The sequence below is a fragment of the Gymnoscopelus braueri genome (assembly GCF_963280865.1).
Source record: "Gymnoscopelus braueri genome assembly, chromosome: 22".
Classification (NCBI taxonomy): Eukaryota; Metazoa; Chordata; class Actinopteri; order Myctophiformes; family Myctophidae; genus Gymnoscopelus; species Gymnoscopelus braueri.
In genome coordinates, this window is record NC_137624.1 from 14,991,525 (window position 1) to 15,013,165 (window position 21,641).

The 21,641-nt window shown below is 43.0% G+C and overlaps 1 protein-coding gene across 1 annotated transcript in view; it reads left to right on the forward strand.

Annotated features, from left to right (window-relative positions):
* Positions 1-21,641, forward strand: part of trabd2a (TraB domain containing 2A) — an 80,152-nt gene that overhangs the window by 15,441 nt on the left and 43,070 nt on the right. The window contains exons 4-5 of the mRNA XM_080419580.1: positions 16,300-16,446; positions 17,943-18,117. Coding sequence (XP_080275706.1) covers positions 16,300-16,446; positions 17,943-18,117 — 322 coding nt within the window. The remainder of the gene's footprint in view (positions 1-16,299; positions 16,447-17,942; positions 18,118-21,641) is intronic.

A 21,641-nucleotide genomic window follows, 5' to 3' on the forward strand; every position in this document is an offset into this window, starting at 1 on the left:
AATTTATTACGCAAATTATGTGTATGTGTCACCTGCCCTCCTTTCTTTTATGCTCTAATTATTTTATCTATCTTTTAACTGCACCGATGAGCCTTCACAATTTAATCTCACCCACGTAAAATTTATTCTGATTCAAATTAGTATCATTGGTGACACCTGTGAAGGACATGTATTTATGTAAATATGGCTGACAGGGTATGGAGATGGTCATGACAGTTTGGTCACTTTCAGTTTTACTGTTACGTGGATTTAAATTGCTTTCTTGATAAGAAAAGATTATGATGAATATATTAGATAACATTTTTGGAACACATCATTTTGATTAATAATAGCTGCTACTTCTGGAATGACTGATATTGGTTTGGACGTAGCTAGAAATGTGATGGTCTGGCTGCTCCAACTTGTTGCGAAACTCAAAAGGACAGATAGTAAAACTGCAAGTCATATCTCACATTGCATACTTGTGTGTGTGTGTGGCGCGCGCGCGCACAGGGCACATTAGTGTAAATATGTGTGAGTTTGTCTGCCTCTGTAACTATGTGGGTCTGTATACATTTGCATGTGTATGTGAGTGCATTCCTCGAAGTACACTGTGAAACCAGAAACACATAAATGTCACCTTCTGTTGATGGGAGAGCTCTGTTATAGGGGGAAAACATTTACAATACACGGAAATATTAACACTGGTATCAGATCTGTTGAACAATGCTGCCAGTTTAAAATAGGGTGTCTGTAAATGAGGGATTCACTCTAAACCCAATGCCCAGAGCCACACGATACAATCAAAGTAGCTTAAATCAAGTCCCCCTTTCCCCAATGGATGTCTAAAGGAGGCCAATGAACATCAGTTCTTTGTCAAAAAGTGTTGAAACGAATACAAGCGGTGTTGGTGAAAAAGTAGTGGATAGTTGGTACTCTGTCAGTATAGTTTCTTGAGAAAGATTGTTGGCTCAGACAATGTTCAAATGTAGACTCCAACCCACTTCCATTTCGCCCTTGCCATCGTGTGAAATCTCTTTATCTCTTGCTGCTTAGCAGAAATGGAAATTAAAAAAATATATGATTAAATATATTTTCCTGAACACCGTCTTGTTGTGAGTTGTCGAATACCCTTCCAGTCTGAATAGCAGAAGACTGTGGAAGAGTTGCCTGCCTTGAGAGACTACTGTGTCAGCTGACACCTGTGCTAGCGGAACATGAATCAGGCTCTGCTGTGATGGACCACTTTGCACTGTACAGCTCACAGAGCTAACTGACAGAGAAGTGTTGACTTAATGCATGTTAGTATGGAGCTGAGAACACAGCCTTACATCTGTCTTACAGTCGCTGAGGAGAAGGACACACACAAACGTGCGCACGCACGCTAACACAATCACATGTACTCTGACGCACATTCTCCGTCTCTCACACCCAAGCCCTCGTATATTGTTTAGTTTTTGTCCTGCAGCGAGTAAATTCCCCTCCTCGGTGGATGAAAGTTTTCAGGGTCATTTACACCAAACGACTGTTTGTCTTTTGGGGATTTTGTGGGGGTGGAGGGGGGGGGGGGGGTCGTCTGACTGTGGTAGTTGACATGAAAGCTGTTGAGGCCTGACAACATGTAGACCACTGTGGTGCCGTTCCATCAAATCCCTTTGCTTTGCATCGCCGTCTTTTTGCTCTATGCCTCCTTTTCTCTCTCTCTCTCTCTCTCTCTCTCTCTCTCTCTCTCTGTCGCTCTGTGTCTTAAGTTTTTTGTGTCATCTTGTGTTGTCAAAACAAACTGTTGCAGTTTGTTTTGACTGTTGGTCGTGGGCTTTCTGTCTGCCGTCTGTCTGTTTGTCCGTCTGGCTGCAGTTGGTCTGCCTCTTCGTCTTGTCTTTCTCTGTTGTAGCCCTCTGTCATTTCATTCGATTTTCATTTAGTTTTATAGACTCATTGATTTAATTTGCCTCAGTGCTTTTGCCTTGTGAAGCAGTTTTGTTAGAAGTGAGATGTTATGATATTATTAGTATCTACTGTGTGAGTTGAATTGGTGTGAGATCAAATTCATCACAAACATTTTAATGACATTTTAGTCAAATATTTATAGTATGACATGCAAAATGTCACTTTGTGTTTTATTCCACAAAGTGGAACTGGAATGCAGAGTGAATGAATCAAGAGCTTCCAACATAGTTGAATGTTTTTAATACTTTGATTGGTGTTCATAACTGTGGTTACGAGGCTGTGGCTCATGATGAATTAAAGGTCTATCCGTCTGTCCGTCTCTTTGTCAATCTGTGTTCAAGAGTTCAAGAAGGCGTACAAACCTAAAACGTCAAAAATAATCTTCTTCATCTGTCTCTATCCATCCATGCGTCTCTCTCTTTTGGTCTCTCTTTCTGTCATTTTATTACCCCAAGAACATTTTTGTGTAGGTTCCCACTTGCGGTAGACATTTCTTCATCTTTCTCATATCTCTCGAGTAGTTTCTGATAGAAGTTGTTTTGGGTCCATAACCTCACATGACATTGGCAGTGGCTTGTTTACATGTGCAGCAGTCTCATGGAATGGAAGATGACATTTTTATGAATACCAAACTCAAGCACACTTGGATGCTTTTCATAGTTTTGTGCAGTGGTGTAAAGTAACTAAGTACATTTACTCAAGTACTGTACTTAAGTACAATTTTGAGGTATTTGTACTTTACTTGAGTATTTCCAATTTCCAATACTTTTACTTCTACTCCACTACATCTCAGAGGCAAATATTGTACTTTTACTCCACTACAATTATTTGAAAACTTTAGTTACTGGTTACTTTGCAGATATACATTATTATATTATAAAACATACCTTAACCACTTTAGCCCTATTTTATACCTAGGCTATTTGAAAATAGCCAATCTACAAGCTCACAACGCGTCGCATCGCGACACGTTGTGAGCTTGTAGATCTGCTATTTTCTAATATTTTTGTGCTTTTTTTACTTTTGGTACTTTAAGTGCATTTTGATGCCAATACTTTTGTACTTTTACTCAAGTACATTTTTAATTCCAGACTTTTACTTGTAACAGAGTATTTCTATATTGCAGTATCGATACTTTTACTTAAGTAAAACATTTGAGTACTTTTTCCACCACTGGATGCTTATCATAGTTTCGTGTTGGTGTTTATAAGTTTGTGGTCGACAAGGCTGTGGGTCGGAGCTTCTCCCTCCTTTCTTTTATCTCTCTAATCTCGCTCCACGTCACTTTGGTTTCCTCCGTTATGCTTGTATCTTTTTCTTTGTGTCTTTTTTTGTTGGTTCCCTTCTCGCTTTCCATCTGCATCTCTCACTCTACGTCATTCTCTCCTTCACCGTTGGAAAGAAGAGAATTCAAAGGAATTGTTATTGTCTGACTTTCTAATCTCCCTCCCCCCTCTCTCTCTGTTCTTCTCTCTCTCTCTCTCTCTCTCTCTCTCTCTGACCACACCATTGATCAGTACTCCACCGCAACCAGATTGGGTTCTTGGATGGTTTTGGCCCACCAGGTTCTTGTTTTTTCCATGACATAGACACATTCTTCTAATTCAGTGTGCAACTGAGCATGAGTCTACAATACATACACATACATTACATATAGTACGAAGTACGTAGACTAGACGCACAGAAACATAGATCCATCCATACATCCATGGTGGGGAGGGGTTCGACGAGGGATAAAGCTGTTGAATGCCTTTGTTCAAGTTTATTGTTTAGAAAGTAGCGGATGAATGTAAGTGGTATGTACATGTATATCAGTGTGTGTGTGTGTGTGTGTGTGTGTGTGTGGGTGTGGGTGTTTGTGTGTGTTGTTCCATGCCATACTTCAGTTGCCAGGATGTTTTGGGTCTGAGTTTGGGCCAACGGTTTAAGGCAATTGTGGGTAGTATAGTAAATAGTGCTGTGTGGTTACTTATGTTCTCAGCTCTCTCTCTCTCTCTCTCTCTCTCTCTCTCTCTCTCTCTCTCTCTCTCTCTCTCTCTCTCTCTCTCTCTCTCTCTCGCTGACTTCCACAAGGTCGAACGTTGTAGATCTATTACTGGCACTTCTGTCGGTTGTTTTCCCCTCCAATGCCAACCACTTATGGCCATAACAAAGAGCTGTTTTGTTTTACCACCCATCACACGGTACAGTCCGACAGACCACCGCGGCACCGCTATGTGTTCACAAGAGACTGGTTACACCGTGCCATGAAGGACTCAGTTGTTTCTTAAGCCAGCATTTGGGACCCAAAAGGGTCCAAATTGATTAGCGGGGTCACCAAAGATCTCCCTTATGATCACAATCATTATATTTGAGCGCCACGCTACATAATGAATGTATAGTGACCAGCCACATCATCTCGGGCTGTGATTTTGACGATTTGATGACATTCTGGGCATGTTCTAACAGGAGAACATAGGCAAAAATCAATGAACATTTGGCAAACATTCAGTGAAAATAGCTGATCTACAAGCTTGCGAGGCATTGTGAACTTGTAGATGGGCTGTATTTGCTATTTGGCATACAACAAAGTGTATAGGGTTTAAGTGGTTAAGTTGATTCATACTTGCTGGTGTCATGCAGCAGCCGATTTACAAGCTTGTAAATGTGCTGTTTTCAGCTTTAGTCAGTTATAGTGTGTGTATGTATCTGTCTGTCTGTCTAGTATATTTATTTATTTTGTAGAATTAAGGTATAGGTCATCATTACAAGTATTAAAAGATAAATATGGCCATGCTTGTTGTTGGCGTGTTGAGGTATAAAGTCAAAAGGGATGCTATAACATCAATATGTCATGTAGTTTATTCAGAATGGATAAAATTACACTCTGTATTTGGCGCCCGTTCTCTGTATATGCAAGGGTTCCAGTGTGTCGTTGAATGATATTTATACAACCTTTGTAACAGAAGGGGTCCATGTCGGAAGTCCATTAGTGACCTTTGGGACCCCGGAAAGGTGGAGAAGTTGACCCCTCTGGCCTCAAAACACGACGGACATAGCTCAAAGGCACCATCCAAGATGGATGGCGGGCACATCCGTGTGTAATCGCTTTCTGTATTTATCCTAGCCAAGTCTGCCATGACGTCACTCATGTCATCTGTTACATGTCTGTCCGCCTCTGAAAAAACGATAACATCCAACATCTTTGTCATACGCCATTACCCACATGAACCCTAGTGTCAAAAATAGGCGACATTCAGCGAAAATGGCAGATCCAAAAGCTCTATTTTTGCAATTTTGACAAAATATATAGAGTTTAAGTGGTTAAGTGGTTAACAGAAACATTGAACGATTTGCCCTGTTGCACGAGTCAACGAAACCTTATGAAGTGTTGGAATGGCCCCGCGCACCGCTATGTCTACACCAAGTACCCTCAAGTGCGTTGGTTTGAATCCCAGCATGAAATGGCACGATAATGTTGTCCTTGACTCACGCTGTCGCGAAGATTAACAGTGTTTCCCTTGGTCCACGGACAGCCATAGAGATTGATGGGTGTTTTCCTTGTGGCCCACTGTGTTCTCAAGACCTGCATGTTGACTCTCAATAGCCTGATGGACTGGGTGGCTGGCTTCTGGGTCACACTGGGGTTTTGTGGAAGTATGAGTTGCCTATGTTGAAAAGAGAGTGCAAGTGTGTGTGTTTGTGTGAGAGAGAACAGAAGAGCTTTGAGGTTGCAACCACTCAGATTTTGCTCCGCTGTCTTGTCACTGTGAACATTGACAGATACGTGTGTGTGTGTGTGTGTGTGTGTGTGTGGTGGGGGGTGTGTGTGTGTGTCCAGGTGCATAGAAAAGTTCCCAGGCTAAAGGCTAATCAATGTTTTTCATTTGATATTCAGAGGTTTGAAATTAAATGATATGTGACGGGTGTTTCAAATTGACGCAAATGTCATGGCTGTTAGTGTTTGGTGTAAAAGTAATGTAACTTATTCTTCTTTCGGCTAATTCCCATCGGGGTCGCCACAGGGGATCATCTGTTTCCATCTGGTTCCTTTTTCTGTGTACAGTGTAAAAGTAATGTTAATATTTCGGATTTTCATTCTATTAACGTTAGCAGTGGCTATATTTTGAAGAGATCCATTCCACATGTTTCAGCCATACCATTTGTACACTCAGAGTTAAAGCGGCACTAAGTAACTTTTTTTTAAATGAATAAAATGTAATTTTAGCCAATCCGTATGGTAGAGTATGTTAATACAATATAACTCATACAATTGGGGTGGTTGAATTTAGTCTCCCTGCTCTTCTATTGAGACATTTAGATCCTGTGTCTAGGTGAGACATGACCTTTGACACGATCCTGTTTCTCACTTGACACGAATTCTGACCTGAAGGTCAAGATTCAATTCATCAGCTCAATGGTAAAAATGTCAGCACTTGCACAGGAGACCCAGGTTAAAATCCGGGATAGAAGAGGAAAGTTACTTTCACCCATTAAAACCGGGACAGCACCTGTGTCACTTCGTGCCGCTCTGCAAGCTTGTACATCTGCTATTTTTGAACATTTTTGAAAAATTTAGAAAGGGTTTGAAAAGTTGTTCATTTAGCAGGATGACGTATGGACCACCTGGTACTGGTCAGACCAAAGGAGCCAACATGAAATACAATAATTAGCCACAAGCTTCTTTGGTTAAATATTTATAAAAATATTTATCAAACCACAAACGGAGTTAACCACTTTTAACCTGTCATCCCTATTTTAGCTGATGCCATAGGTGTACTTAAAAAAAAAAAACTAGTTCAAGAAAATAGCTTATCTACAAGGCAAGCCGACAACGCGGTGCATCGCAATATATTTGGCACCTTGCGACACAGTGTGAGCTCGACAGTGATGATGTTATAGTGTGTGTGTGTGTGTGTGTGTGTGTGTGTGTGTGTGCGTGCACTAATGGGGAAGAGCGCGTAAGAAGAGGATTGGGAGACGTGTGCGGAGCTTGTCTTGGTGTTGAGTGAGGTAGGGTTGAGCAGGGGTTTGAGAATTTGACATTTCAATCACCACAACCCACAGTTGCACACGCTATATACACACACACACACACACACACACACACACACACACACACACACACACACACACACACACACACACACACACACACACACACACACACACACACACACACACACACACACACACACACACACACCTCCAGCCCTTTTGGTTTGAGGCTGATTCCCTGTGACAACCTAAATATTTGGCCGCGTCCGGGCACCAAGGTAAATGCACCCCGCAAGAATGTTTTTACAAGGAGAGAGTGAGGTGGGGGAGAGAGAGAGAGAGGGAGAGAGAGAGAAGGGGGGGTGAAGAGGAAGGAAAGGAGAGAGAAGGAGGAGAGGGAACATTTGATAGAGTGGAAGTTGATATTCCTTGCCTCTGGTCTTGTTAATATTTAAATGTAACTGGCGTTCGTTGGTAGCTTGGCAGCTCTTTTACACCTGTAAATCTGTGACGTGACAAAGTTGTATTTGGAAAATGGAGGAAAACAACCGCAAAGGTGTGTGAGTGGAGGATGGATGGAAAGAAAGAAAGCACAGAAACATGATGGATAGAGAGGGAGAGTGAGGATGACAAGGATGGAGAAAGAGAGGCTTGTCATAAGTGTGGCATAATCTTAAATCAGATTCTTCAATTGCGTTCTTCAAACATTCAAAAATAGCCAATCTACAAGCTAACAACGCTAAGATAGCATAACTGTCTTTAATGTTACAGCTCTCCAAAGCATAACTGTTTTATACTCTCTTGCAGCACTCTCAAGTCTTTTACTGTCTTATAGCTTTCTCTCGTAACATGCCTGCCTGATTAAATCTCTCTTTCTCTGTTGCTCTCTCTCACTTTCTCTATATTACACTCTCACTCTCTCGCTCTTTCCCTTTCTCTCTCGCTCTGTCTCTTTCTCACTGTCACCGTCTCTCTCCACTTTCTCCCGTGCTTGAATTAAGTTGTCACGTAGGAAAATCTAGCATGGCTATTATTGCCCCCATATCCAATGGCAGACAAAGGAAGTGGTCCTTTTGTCTGCTATTGGAAAATTAATTAAGCTGCCTTCAAAGGCATGGGTTCACTTTGAGCTCTGCAGAGTCTGCTGTAATCCATGATGATAAGGCATTCGCACACACTCGCATACTCACACGCGTGAGGCATATACATGCAGACACACTCACGCAAGGACACACACGCACACACAGGACGTGCACACACAAAGTACACACAAACGCGCGTATACACACAAACGCACTGGTGCGCGAGTACACACACACACACACACACACACACACACACACACACACACACACACACACGTGCATACATGAACAGGCATATAACCAGTGGTGGAAAAAGTACTACATTTTTTACCAATACTGCACTATAAAAATACTCTGTTACAAGTAAAAGTCCAGAATTAAAAATTTACTTGAGTAAAAGTACAAAAGTATTGGCATCAAAATTTACTTAAAGTACCAAAAGTGAAAGTACTAAAATATTTGAAAATAGCAGATCTACACGCTCACAACGCGTCGCGATGCGACACGTTATGAGCTTGTAGATCGGCTATTTTCAAATAGCCTAGGTATGAAATAGGGCTAAAGTGGTTAATGTACGTTTCATGATATAATAATTTATATCTGAAAAGTAACTAGTAACTAAGGTTTTCAAATAATTGTAGTGGAGTTAAAGTACAATATTTGCCTCTGAGATGTAGTGCAGTAGAAGTAAAAGTATTGGAAATTGGAAATACTCAAGTAAAGTACAAATACCTCAAAATTGTACTTAAGTACAGTACCTAAGTAAATGTACTTAGTTACTTTCCACCACTGCACACGTGCATACATGAACAGGCATATAACATGCAAAAATACGGGCACACAGCATGACCTTACACACACACACGCTCTCGCACACACGCAGGGAGGTCATTAGTGACCCGCGGAATGCGGGGTCAAATCTTAAAAGACCTGGTTGATAGAGGGGATGTATGGGATCAAAGCCAGAGCGAGAGAGAAAGGGAGAAAGAGATGGATGGTAGGATGGATGCAAGGAGAGAGGCAGGAGGAAAGGGAGGACGGGATCAAAGGAGAGAGGAAGAGGTTGAGCGTGTGTAAGAGAGTGAGAGAGAGAGCGAAGGAAGTGAGAGAGAGGGGATGGAGGAGCGAGGGAGTGCACAGTAAAATCCTCAGTGTTAATTTATCCATTTGTAACTGAGAGTGCACCTTGTATGTAACCTTCCGGGTCATTACAGGTAAGGTTTAAGGTTACATTTGTACACTTAACCAGAGTTAAATGAACACTGAGGATATTACTGTGTGGACTAGCCACTTAAAAAAACACTCGAGCACCAGCATCCGTATTCTGGGGAAGACTTTAGCAGAAAATAGCCGATCTACAAGCTCACAGCGCTCCGCATCGCGACGCATTGTGAGCTTGTAGAACGGCTCTATTCTAGAGCCTTTGACGGACTCCGGTCAACCACGTAGAGGGGGTTAAGACTTAAGCCCCTCTACTTGGTTGACCGGACTTTTAACTTTTAAGTGGTTAAACTTCATTAATTGGAGTCCCCCAGGGGTCTATGCTAAGCCCCCTGCTTCTTTCCGTCCACACCAAATCATCTCTTTGCCGAAAATAGCGAATGTTCACCCCAGAACACAAATAAAACCGTTTGAGAAGCACTGGGGGTTTAGCCCATTAAGACCGGGAACGTATCTGTGTCATTTTAGGTGTCTTTGGCTATTTTTGAAAAGTCGGGAAAATGTGTGCAAATCTTTGAATATATATATTTTTAAAGGGAACATTTGTAACTCAAATCTTTGCTTCTAGGTGGGGGGTTGGGGTGGGGGGGGTCCCTGGAACAAAATATTTTGAGATATATATTATTATGCGAGATGAGGACAGAGGAAGAGGAGGTGTGATTGGTGCCAGAGGAAGAGGAAGCAGGAGGCAGAGGGAGTGATGAAGTGTAAAAGAGATGACACATTCCAGACATAATGCTAACTTGTGTATGTGTATGCGTAAAAGCTGAAAATTGTGGGTTTGCAGGCTGAAAGATTTATTTGCGTGGGTGCGCATGTGTGTGTTTTTATGTGTGTTTTTATGTACGTGGAAGTGATTGATTCATTTTACTTTGTACAGTATGTCTGAGGAAAACGAATCCACAGTGGCCTGACCATTCACCATAGAGATTAGGCAAAGGCATTAGAACTTTATTGTATATTTACTTGCATAAAACACTTTTTGTTTAAAGTGTTTTTTATGTATCTTATATACACAGGTACATAACAGTAAAGCTTATTTTTGTTTGGGTCCTTCAGACATTGTAGCAGCAAAAGTAATTATAGTAATAATAAAAAAGGACAGTAGGAAAATAACGTATATACTCAGCCTGTATATATATATATATATATATATATATATATATATATATATATATATATATATATATATATATATATATATATATACAACAAAAGCTATGGCAACAGCAACATATAGGCTATACACAACAGTTGGGAAACAGTTTTTATCCAGTGGAGCTGTCACCTGGTGCAGTCTACTCTGATATTCAAATGACATTCCTTATTCAAACCACAGTGTTGGCCGGGTTCGCTTTGGTTCCACCTGCTCAGTTCCAAAACAATCAATGAGGGTTTAATACACTAAATGCCTCCCAAATACCTATCACTCTTCTGTGTCTGCAGTTGCCAGACGATAAAGTTTGTCCACAATTCACAACTTCCATGCATTCCAGTTTGAAATGATCAAGTTCAGTAGCTAATAAAGCCAACATCAGACATATGACTCAATTCAGTGGCCAGCTAATAAAGCCAACATCAGACTCTAACATGATTTCTAGTCAGACAGCCTGACAAATTTGCAGTTATTGGAATTCCCTGCACTTTTTCTCAAATTTCAGAAAAAGTGCAGGAAAAACAAACAAAATGGGGAACAAGCAGGTATTCACCACCGCTTATGCAGTGTATGTGCCTTTGTTTGTACGGAGAGGGGAAAAAAAACGTAGATGTGCCAAAAACAAAGCCTGGAGCAGACTACAGTTTGTTGGGTGGGTTGGCTTCTTCACTGTCATGATCGTGAGGAAAGCTGTAGAGTTCAACTTTGAACTTCCGCCTGAGAGCTCATTGGCTGCTGACACTCTCAGACACACAAGCTCGCCCATATGACAGCTTGATTTTGTCTCAGGATTCTGTCTTGCACGGGGCCACGGGCTGTTTTCCCCAAATTCACTGTGATTTTCCTTCGTTACGAAAGGTTATGACTGATAATCGTTGCGATGCGACACGCTGTGAGCTTGTACATCAGCAATTCTCGCTATCCGTTGTACGGCAAAGTATGAAGATGAAGTGGTTAACTAATAGCTGCTTCTCTAATAGTCATGTCCTGTATATCCCAGGGTATACCCCTGGGATACAAACACAAAGTTTGGAAAATGGCATTGTTTACAGCAGTGGTTCTCAAACTTTTCCATGTCAAGGACCCCCAAAAGGATATGTATTTGGCCGCGGACCCCCATCTCAAATATTTTGCTCCAGGGACTCCCAGAAGCAAAGATTTGAGTCACAAATGTTCGCTTAAAAAAAAATATATAGATTCAAAGGTTTGCACAAATGTTCACGATTTTTCAAAAATAGCAGATCTACAAGCTCATAGCGCTGCACTCGCATTTTTGAATAGCCAAAGTATAAAAAAAGATTATTGTGATGCTATATTAACACGTTTTGCTGGGGACCCCCTGGAACCCCCCCAAGGACCCCTGTGGGTCCCCGGACCCCACTTTGAGAATCAATGGTTTACAGGATGAAACGGTCTACATGTTGACATCCATCCGCATAGCCTTGTCTGTCCTCCTCGATCGTGTTTTCCATCAGAAACCTTCCCAAGTCCCTGGTCTGTAAAAGCTTGGCCTCGGAACAGCTTGGATCATTCTCCTGAGCACCTGATAGGCCTTGTTTTAGGGCTGACTGCACTGTCTAAGATTTCACTGATAACATCGCTCATAAAGAGAACATGGTACCTCCCCCTCGCACTCGCATTCTCTCCGTTTCTGTCTGTGTGCTTTCTCTCTCTCTCTGAGAGATTTCACTGATAAAGTCTGTCCTAGGGAAGGGGGATGGTATCTGTTTGCCCTTCCTCTCTCTTGTTGGGTGTCCTTGCTCTATTATAACCTGCATTCCCCATCTCTTTCTTTCTTTCTTTCTTTTTTTTGACTTTCACTCCTTTCTGTTCAGGCTTTTACGGTGTGGCCAAAGTCCAAGCCGTATAGAACTGTCTGTCCCCTCAAAAGTAGACCAATCATCACAGCTCATTGTTGCTTGCTACTTGCATGACATCATGAAACGGAACCAACTCTAGCCATAAACAAGTGCAGCATAAGCGGTCTTTGCACGACCAGGAATACATGCATGGTGACGGGAGAATGAAACTCGTGAAGAGTGTGAAAGTTAACCCCTTAAGACCTGGGACGCATCTGTGTCATTTTTAGATTTGAGCTAAAAAGCACTTTGGCTATTCAAAAATAGTAGATCTACAAGCTCATAGCGCGGCACAGAGTGTCACGCTACGAGCTTGTAGATCTGCCATTTGGCCAGATGAGCCATCACCAGACCAGTCAACACGCCCACAAAGCTGCCAACTTGTCAATGCAGGTATAATGCCATCTATGGTTTCACTGCATCTTGCACTATACAGGAAACACTGCATTGTGATCGTTTGGTTCACAAACCGCACACATAGTAACTTACAATAGATACAGATTGGACAGGGAGCCCACGCTGTTAGCAGGGGGGCCCCAGCGAAATTAGTTAACATAGCGTCACAATCATTTTAACCACTTATAGCTTTGGCTATTTTAGAAAAATCGTGAAAATGTATATTCTTTAAAGCAAACATTTTAAACTCAAATCTTTGCTTCTGGGGGTCCCTGGTACAAACCATTTTCAGATGGGGGGGGGTCCGCGGCCAAATGTATATCAATCTAGGGGTCCTTAGGCATGAAAAAGGTTGAAAACCACTGTGCTAGAAGAAAGGTGACGCGGTCACCCAAAATCGTCTTCATCTTTAGGAGTAGGAATGTTCACAGCATATTTCATGGCAAACCTCGCCATTACTTTTTCAAAGATATCGTGCTACCAGTGTGTCATTGATTTCAGTCGGTGCCTTTCCTGAGACCCATAAAACGGAGCACAGTTTGCTGTTAACCCATTCAATCCGGGAACGCATACTGTCGTCATTTTAGATTTCATAAAACCATTATTTTATACTTTGGGCCATTCCAAAATAGCAGATCTGCAAGCTCATAGCGCGGCACCGAGTGCCACGCTACGAGCTTGTAGAAAAAATCATGAAAAATCTTGAACATTTGTGCAAATCTTTGAATACATACATCTATTCTTTTAAACAACATTTTTAACCCAAATCTTTGCTTCTGGAGGTCCCTGGAAAAAAACATTTTACAAAGGTTCACTTTAAAAAATATATATATTCAAAGATTTGCAGACATTTTCAGGATACATTTTTTTTGCAGATCTACAAGCTCATAGCGCGGCACTCTGTGCCGTGCTATGAGCTTGTATATTGCTATATTGTTTTAATAGCCAAAGAAATCTTGAAATGACACAGGTGCGCTCCCGGTCTTAATGGATTAATTAATCGTTAAAGCTATCTCACTTTCCTCCCAAAATATTGCTCCTAGAAGTCTCATTTGCTTTGGTTCTGGTTTGCTTTGGGGCTGTTGAAAGAGGCATGTCTTCATCTTATCAAATCCTACATCGCGGCCAGCTTCGCCCCTTAAAGAAACGTAAATACGGCTAACTTTTCTCTGCAAACACTCATAAGCATGTGTGTGTGTGGCTGCTGTGCCCACATTCTACAACAACATATACACGGCGCAGGGGCGAGGGGGGGACAGCGAATGAGTGTTTCAGCTGAACACTCCAGATCTCCACATGTGGGAATCCAGTCATGATGCCCGGGCGAGCACACACACACACACACACACACACACACACACACACACACACACACACACACACACACACACACACACACACACACACACACACTCTCGATTTCAACAAGTGGAGCATTTCCATGACAAAGGGCAATTATTGACTTTCATTGGCTCCGCTCGCTTTGATATCAGTTAGGGGTGTGTGTGTGCGTGGGGGGGGAGGAGGGGTCCATGAAAGGAGTGAACAGACGAGTGGGAAAATGCACCCACTGACCCACAGCACACAAACACAACAGGGAAAGTGGGGGGGGGGGGTGGGGGGGGTCACAGGAAGAAATGTCATTCGTTCAGCTTCTGTCTTTCAGGTTCTGCTTTACTGTCTGGCCTGGGACCCTCTTGCCCCCCCCTCCCCCCCTCTCTCTCTCTTCTGCCACCCTTTGCATTTATCTACCTTTCTACCTCGGACCCTTCCCTCTCTGTCCTCGCTTTTCTTTTCTATCTTTTCACCCCCCCGTTAGTATGACTGATCCTCACCGCCCACTCCTACTGCAACCTCCTCCTCCTCCTCCTCTCCCAGCCATAATTTAAGGGGCTGAAAGGCAGAGAGAGAGAAAGAGGGAGAGGAAGGCAAGGAGAGGAGGGCTGTGAAAAAAAAAACGGGAGACCCTGAAGATGAGGGCCTTTCCTCCAGGACGCGGCACAGATGTGAGGGTGTGTTTGTAGCGTGTGTGTGTGTGCGTTTTTTGTTGGAACAGAGTGAGGTGGGTGGGGGGGGGGGGTGTACTGGCGATAGGCTAATTTGCGCGGCATAAAAGGCGGACCCCCTTTTCATATGCAGAGCGCCCACTTTGATGCGCGGCTGCGATGAAAGCCGGAGGGGAGCGGAGAGAGCAGAGGAGGAGAGAGGGAGAAGGCGACAGTGGGGAGCTCTTTTGTCCGCTGACAAGAAGGCATCTGCTGCTGCTGCTCGGCCCCTCTCCTCCTCCTCCTCCTCCTACTCCGCTACGCTGTCGCTCGCCACAATGGAAACCGGCCCTAAAGAGACCCCAAAGCGTCATTTCGATCTTGTCGTACGCGGGTGTCGATGGACCAGCCCCCAAAATAGCCGATCTACAAGCTCTACAACGCGTTGCGTTGTAGAGCTTGTAGATCGGCTATTTTGTGGGGGCGATCAACACCCTCGTACGACGGAGCATAAATTGAGTGACATCAAGGGTACTTTTTTTTTGAAAGAGCACAGGGAGGGGAAAAAAACACTTGGTTTGGCTGGTTGACGTATGGGCATGCATATTAATACAGCGTGCGCGCGCCTATGCATACGTGTACACGTGGTCACACTACCGAAGCCGTTTGGCACACTGTGAGACACGCACATACACACACAGACACACACACGCGCACATGCAGGAAGGTGCGCACATTTTTTTGTGAAACGTCCCAACGTGAAGAAGATGCATGATGGGTAATAAACACACACACACTCTGTTCCACGGCTGACAGAAGAGTTCCTCACTTTGATGGACTTAAGTAAACTGTGTGTGTGTGTGTGTGTGTGTGTGTGTGTGTGTGTGTGTGTGTGTGTGTGTGTGTGTGTGTGTGTGTGTGTGTGTGTGTGTGTGTGTGTGTGTGTGTGTGTGTGTGTGTGTGTGTGTGTGTGAATCTGTATGTATGCAGGTTGGCGGGTGAAGGGGGGGGGGATCAGAGGCTGTGTGTGTGTGTGTGTGTGTGTGTGTGTGCGCACACCCACATGCATGCACACACATGCATTTGTGTGTATTTGTGTGTGTGCATTCATGTGTGTGCGTGTGTGTGCGCGCTTACGGTTGGGATCACAGGCTGTAGGCTCACCAGGGCTCTCTCTCACCAAACACTGGCTGATTTCACGCTCTCACAATAGCTGTTGCTCCACAGGACAGCCCAGAGGGGGCTTGTCACTGCTGCGGACCACTCCAAACCTGAAAACACATCACCTAAAGCACTGCTTCCCAAACAGTGGGTCGCGGACCAACAATGGTTTATGGGTCGCAAGTAAATATCCCTGTAACTTCTAGTTACAAAAAATCTCCCTGAAGAAGAGTAACCTTAAAACACACAGTGTAAAGTTGTATACTATAAGCAACTTTTTAGTATTCATTGTTTCACTTTTGAGAGCAGAAGGCTTGTAAAGAGAGCTTTGGATAAAGGCGTTATAGAAATGTACCATTTATTTACCATTTAACCACTTTAACCCCAGCATCCATATTAAGGGGGAACATTTTTGACAAGGAAAAAAAAGTACAGATACAACTCGGGCCCACTTTGCTAAGTCGGGGTTTAAATGGTTAATAAATAATGTAATTATCATTAATGCAATACATCATTGTTTGACTCTCTAGGTGATCTTTGCCCTGAACCAGACGTTGCTACAGCAGGAGTCTTTGCGGGCGGGGAGCCTCCAGGTGCCCTACACCACTGAAGACCTCATCAAACACTACAACTGTGGAGACCTCAACTCCATCATCTTCAACCATGACACATCACAGGTTGGTTGTCCTCTGTACCTGTCTCTAGGCCAGTGGTTCTCAACTTTTTCCATATCGAGGTCCATTATTTATTCTGCATTTGAGCCACAGACCACCATTTGATGAGATTTAGTCTCTCAGACCCCAAAAAAAGATTTCGTCCACAATTCCATGCTGTATTGATGTTGGTAGGAGAGATGACAGGCAAACCTTGATAAAAAATAACAATTCTTCTACATTATCTAATTGTGTAGACTCCTTGTAAATTAAGCAGGTGCAGGTGTTTAACCATAATTTAGCTCTTGAGAGCGTAAAATGAAACGAAATGGACCCGTAAGGGTCCATTTCGTTTCATTTTACGCTCTCAAGAGTTAGAGATCTAATAAGGGTCCATTTGGTTACCAATTCTCCATCATTTAGCTGTGGAATTTCTTTTTGTATTTAAGTTATTTTTCATTATCTACCCTGTGTCATTTTTGCTTACGAAGCCTAAAAGCCAGACAGAAAATGTATGTTTTATTTACACCGTATGCTTGTCGAAAATGGCACATCTACAAGGAAGCATCGATGGCTTGTAGATCGTCTATTTTTGGCACGCGACAGCATTGTATGTCAAAGTATTCATTGGGCTTTATCTCTTACACTTTCTGCTGTTCGATCGACAATAAGAAACTCTTTGATGTCGTAAGAACAGTAGTTGATCCAACGCACCTGTTCATTATTCTATTCTATGTAGCGGTAAACTTCCATTCACTTTCAGTCTAGTTAATAAGCTACGGCTCAGTTTGACCTCTTGATCTTTAGGAGTGTCCCTGTGACATAACCCTTCACCTTTGACCCCAAACCCCTGAACCCCGACCCCAGCCCCCCCTCAACACCCCAACCTCCCACCGCCTCCCCTCCCCCCTTCCCTTTTCTGCCATCCCGTTTACACTCTTCTCTCCATCCTTCTTTCCTCCTCTCCACCGTAGCTACCACCCTCCAGTCTCCCCTTCCCTTTCCTCCTTTTCACTCTTTCCCTGAGACCCCCCAAATCTCTCTTCATCCCTCCATCTCTCATCTCATACTACCCTCACTCACTCACTCACTCACTCACTCACTCACTCACACTCCATACACTAACTCATGGATTGTTATGACTGATGAGTGTTGTTTTTCATCTCACCTGAATGATGGTATGATTACGGAGATGTCAACACCGAGTGCCGCGCTATGAGCTTGTAGATCTGCATTTTTTTCTAAATCGTGAAAATGTGTGCAAATCTTTGAATATACAGCGAGCATTTGGTATTCAAATCTTTGCTTCTGGGGGTCCCTGGAACAAAATATTGTGAGATATATATATATATTTTTTTTTTTTCTTTCAAAAAGCGTTTTTTAGAAAAACATTTTTATAATAGGCCTCAGGTCTTAATGGGTTAATTGACAAGTGCATATTTTTCAAATCCCCTCTATCTACCCGTCTCTCTACCTTCTATACTCCGCTACCCCAACCCTATACCCCCTCCAATCTCCAGGTGCCTAACTTCAATAACGTGACGCTGCCTCATAGTGAGCAGGTGACAGCCCAGGAAATAGACAGCTACTTCCGACAGGAGCTCATCTACAAGCGCAACGAGAGGATGGGCAGGAGAGTCAAGACAATGTTGGAGGAACATCCAGATAAGAGTTTCTTCTTTGCCTTCGGAGCAGGTTGGTCTACATCTATATTTATATGTTCTTTCAAATGGGATGATATGGAGAAAATCAAGTTAAAGGCAATTCTTTTGGCATGACCCTTTCGAAGTGTCGATGTGACACTCCAGTTTAAATTTTCAAGCGTGTTTGGGCTTAACAATATAAGGTTTAGAGAGAAGGACAATGCCTGTTTTGTCTCCTGTTCACACTACAAGCAATTTGAGAATAAAGTTGTTGGATGTCCATTCATTTTATGGGACCATATTTCCTCATTTGTTGGCACAAGGAAAGTTGGCCGCAGCGCAACTTTTGGGCAACATGCTGCTAACCATGTGTTGGCTGTGCATCTGTATGTCCTTGTGTCCTTTGGCAAATTTAAATAAGTAAATAAATACAAAGTAATTGGGCCAAACTGCAAAAAATCAGTGTATTAAAAGAAGTGAAAAAAAAACGACAACCCCCGAACAACAAAAGGTTCAAATCACACTGTTTTCTATCACTGAAACTCAGTACTTTTAGCCAGGAAAAAACAGTCAGTGTGCAGTTGAATGATGATGTGGTTGGACGTGGTATGAACGGGGAGTAAGACACGAAGGGAACATTTTGAGTCTGTGACGCTTGATGCTCACGAAGGCAACAAATGTTTCCTGGAATATTGGAATGTTCCCTGGCCATAAGATGCCTAACAGACACACACACACTCTCACCTTCACACAAATCCAGGAATGGTGAAGTTAAATTATTGTTTGAGCAGATTCACCTCCCTTGCCACCTCTCTTACTCACTTACTTTTTTTGTCAGTCATGTGTGTAACAGATGCATATAAAAGTCTGCAGGACATTAAAGCCGGTCTTCCTCTAAGGTGTGAAACCAAAGACTTCAGAGGGATTACATCATTTTTCCCGTTAACGATGTCGAAAGAGAGGGGGAAAGAGAGACAGAGAGAGAGAGAGAGGGAGAGAGAGAGGAAGAAATGGGGGTTTACATGATTTATTGGACTCTGAAGCAACTCATGTCTAGAGAGATGGAAGTTATCCTGCCATAATGTAGTTTGATCACTCGTGAAAGCCTGAGTGTTCACCACCTCCCTCTGGGATTGGGTTTGATAAGCAATATTTCAAAAAAGTCAAATGGCTGAAACACCTTTCTTTTTATGCGTGGCTCTGCAGGAGGCTAGCCGTGTGTGTGTGTGTGTGTGTGTGTGTGTGTGTGTGTGTGTGTGTGTGTGTGTGAGTGTGAGTGCGTGTGCGTGCGTGCGTACGTACACCGGAGCTAATCTTGCAAACAGCTTCACCGATCACAATTTCTTGTGCACACTGCCAGTAGGCCAGAGAAGTACACATTTTTCACGTTTTTTACTTTTTTTTTAATTTACAGTGGAAGTCAAATAGGCTCTGGTCGGCCTGAAACTTGAACAAATGTTCAATTTGAGAAACAAGGTGAGCTGATCGTGGAGAGAAACTGTCTCTCGTTGTGAAAGAGAGGCGGAGCTGTGTTCCCCAAAGAATATTCAAAAAACGAACAATAAAAAAAACCTGATCGATGCCACATTAGAAGTGCTCACACGCAATATGGCCAATTTAAGGATGTATACAACCTCATGCAGAATCATAATGTACTTTGCACCATGTTACTATATTTATTTTTAAATTGGGAGCACCAGTGCTTCCAAGTAAAAAAAAAAAAAAGTTTCTTTCGGTTCTTCACGCCCAATGATGAAGGCGTGAAGAACCGAAAGAAACTTGAATGCCTGGTTTTGTTTGCTGGTGGAGAGAGGTGATGAGATTAAATTATTACACTTGACCAACATGTCTGGTGACGTCTAAATTCAAAGTAGTTGCTTAAACTGGGTAGGAACAATTATGAGAAATGCGCTTGTTAGTAGCCGTGTTGATGGCTCTTTTAGCAACTACTTTGAGTTTAGTTGGCACCAGTATGTATCAGTTGATCTCTGATCTCTGATCGTCTGGCCATGCAAGACGAGGCATTTCCCTAATCAGATTTCTTGGATGCATTGGCAGCATTGCAGGCTCTTTCTGATCGGATAAGACGTGTTGGTGTAATTATTACACCAACGCGTCCTCTGAGGAATTCAAACCTATTACACTGTAATAGTTTGAATTCCCCTGAAACTATATAGCCACATCGTTAGTAGTACTCAGTTGATAAGAGACGACAAGTTAAAACAGTGAGAATAAAGACACCAGATAACAGGTGTGTGTGTGTGTGTGTGTGTGTGTGTGTGTGTGTGTGTGTGTGTGTGTGTGTGTGTGTGTGTGTGTGTGTGTGTGTGTGTGTGTGTGTGTGTGTGTGTGTGTGTGTGTGTGTGTGTGTGTGTGTGTGTGTGTGTGTGTGTGTGTGTGTGTGTGTGTGTGTTGATGTGTATCTAAGGCAGACAGTCTTTCGCCCTGGAGTCATGTTTGTTTGGTCCCATTATTGACACTTGAGGAAAGAAACCAAGGACTTGTTGTAATGATTTACTCAGACGCTTGGTATAGATGAGAGCTGGGGTGAAGAATGCCAGTCCTATGGACATCTACAGGTAATGCCTGATCTATCATTTGCTGCACGCTGTGTCACGCACCAAAAAATTGCCAATATCTGCTATTTTCGGTGTGCGACACCGGTGTGCGACTACATATAAATCAGGCTTAATTTCACACCTTCAGGAAGTGCTTTTGCACTCTCGCATGGCAAGTCCCCTCTTCACAACTTGTCTTCTTTCTCTGAGGGGTGCAGCAGTGGTTCAGGAGGAGGCAGAGCGGCCCCTTGGGAAATCGGAAGGTCCCTGGTTCGATCCCCAGATCCCCCTGTGTTAGTCTCAAAACCTCCTTGAGCAAGACACTGAGCCCCTAACTGCTCCTGATGAGCAGGTTGGCGGTGCCTTGTATGGTTTCCTCCGCAATCGGTGCGTGCATGTGTTTGAATGGGTGAATGTAAATAATCGATTTTCATAAATACTGAAAATAGCTGATATTTTTGGTATTTTGCAGGACAACATTGTACGACAATGCATAAAATAGGGCTTAAGTGGTTAACCAGACTAATTGATTTAGTGTATTATAAAAAACTATCTATTACAATGTTTTCACGTCAATTCATTGGTAGACTGAGAGACCGAGCCCAATCGATGGTCTTTAAGGGCGGATCCAAACTCAGCCGCACGGATTCGTGCGGGGCTTCCTATTGCTTCACCAATCTATGTCCCCGCCTCCCCTCCCCTCCCCCCCGGCCTGTGCACGGAGCACGCTGACGTCACCAAATTTAGAGCGACGCCCCTCTGCACTCTGATTGGTTAGGAGATAACAAGGTCCTAAGACCATGTTCCTGCATGGCTCCCATAGGCTTTTTTTCTTTTGTAACAAAAAAAAAAAGCATGGGTTTCCGAGGCTAATTCATTGGTAGCCTATACTTAAAATATATATAATAAAAAACTGCTCTTCAAGATGAATCGATTATTCTAAAAGGGAATCGATGGAATAATCGCTACGAAAATACTCAATAGTTGCAGCCCTAAACTCCTGGCTTCCAAGTTGTGC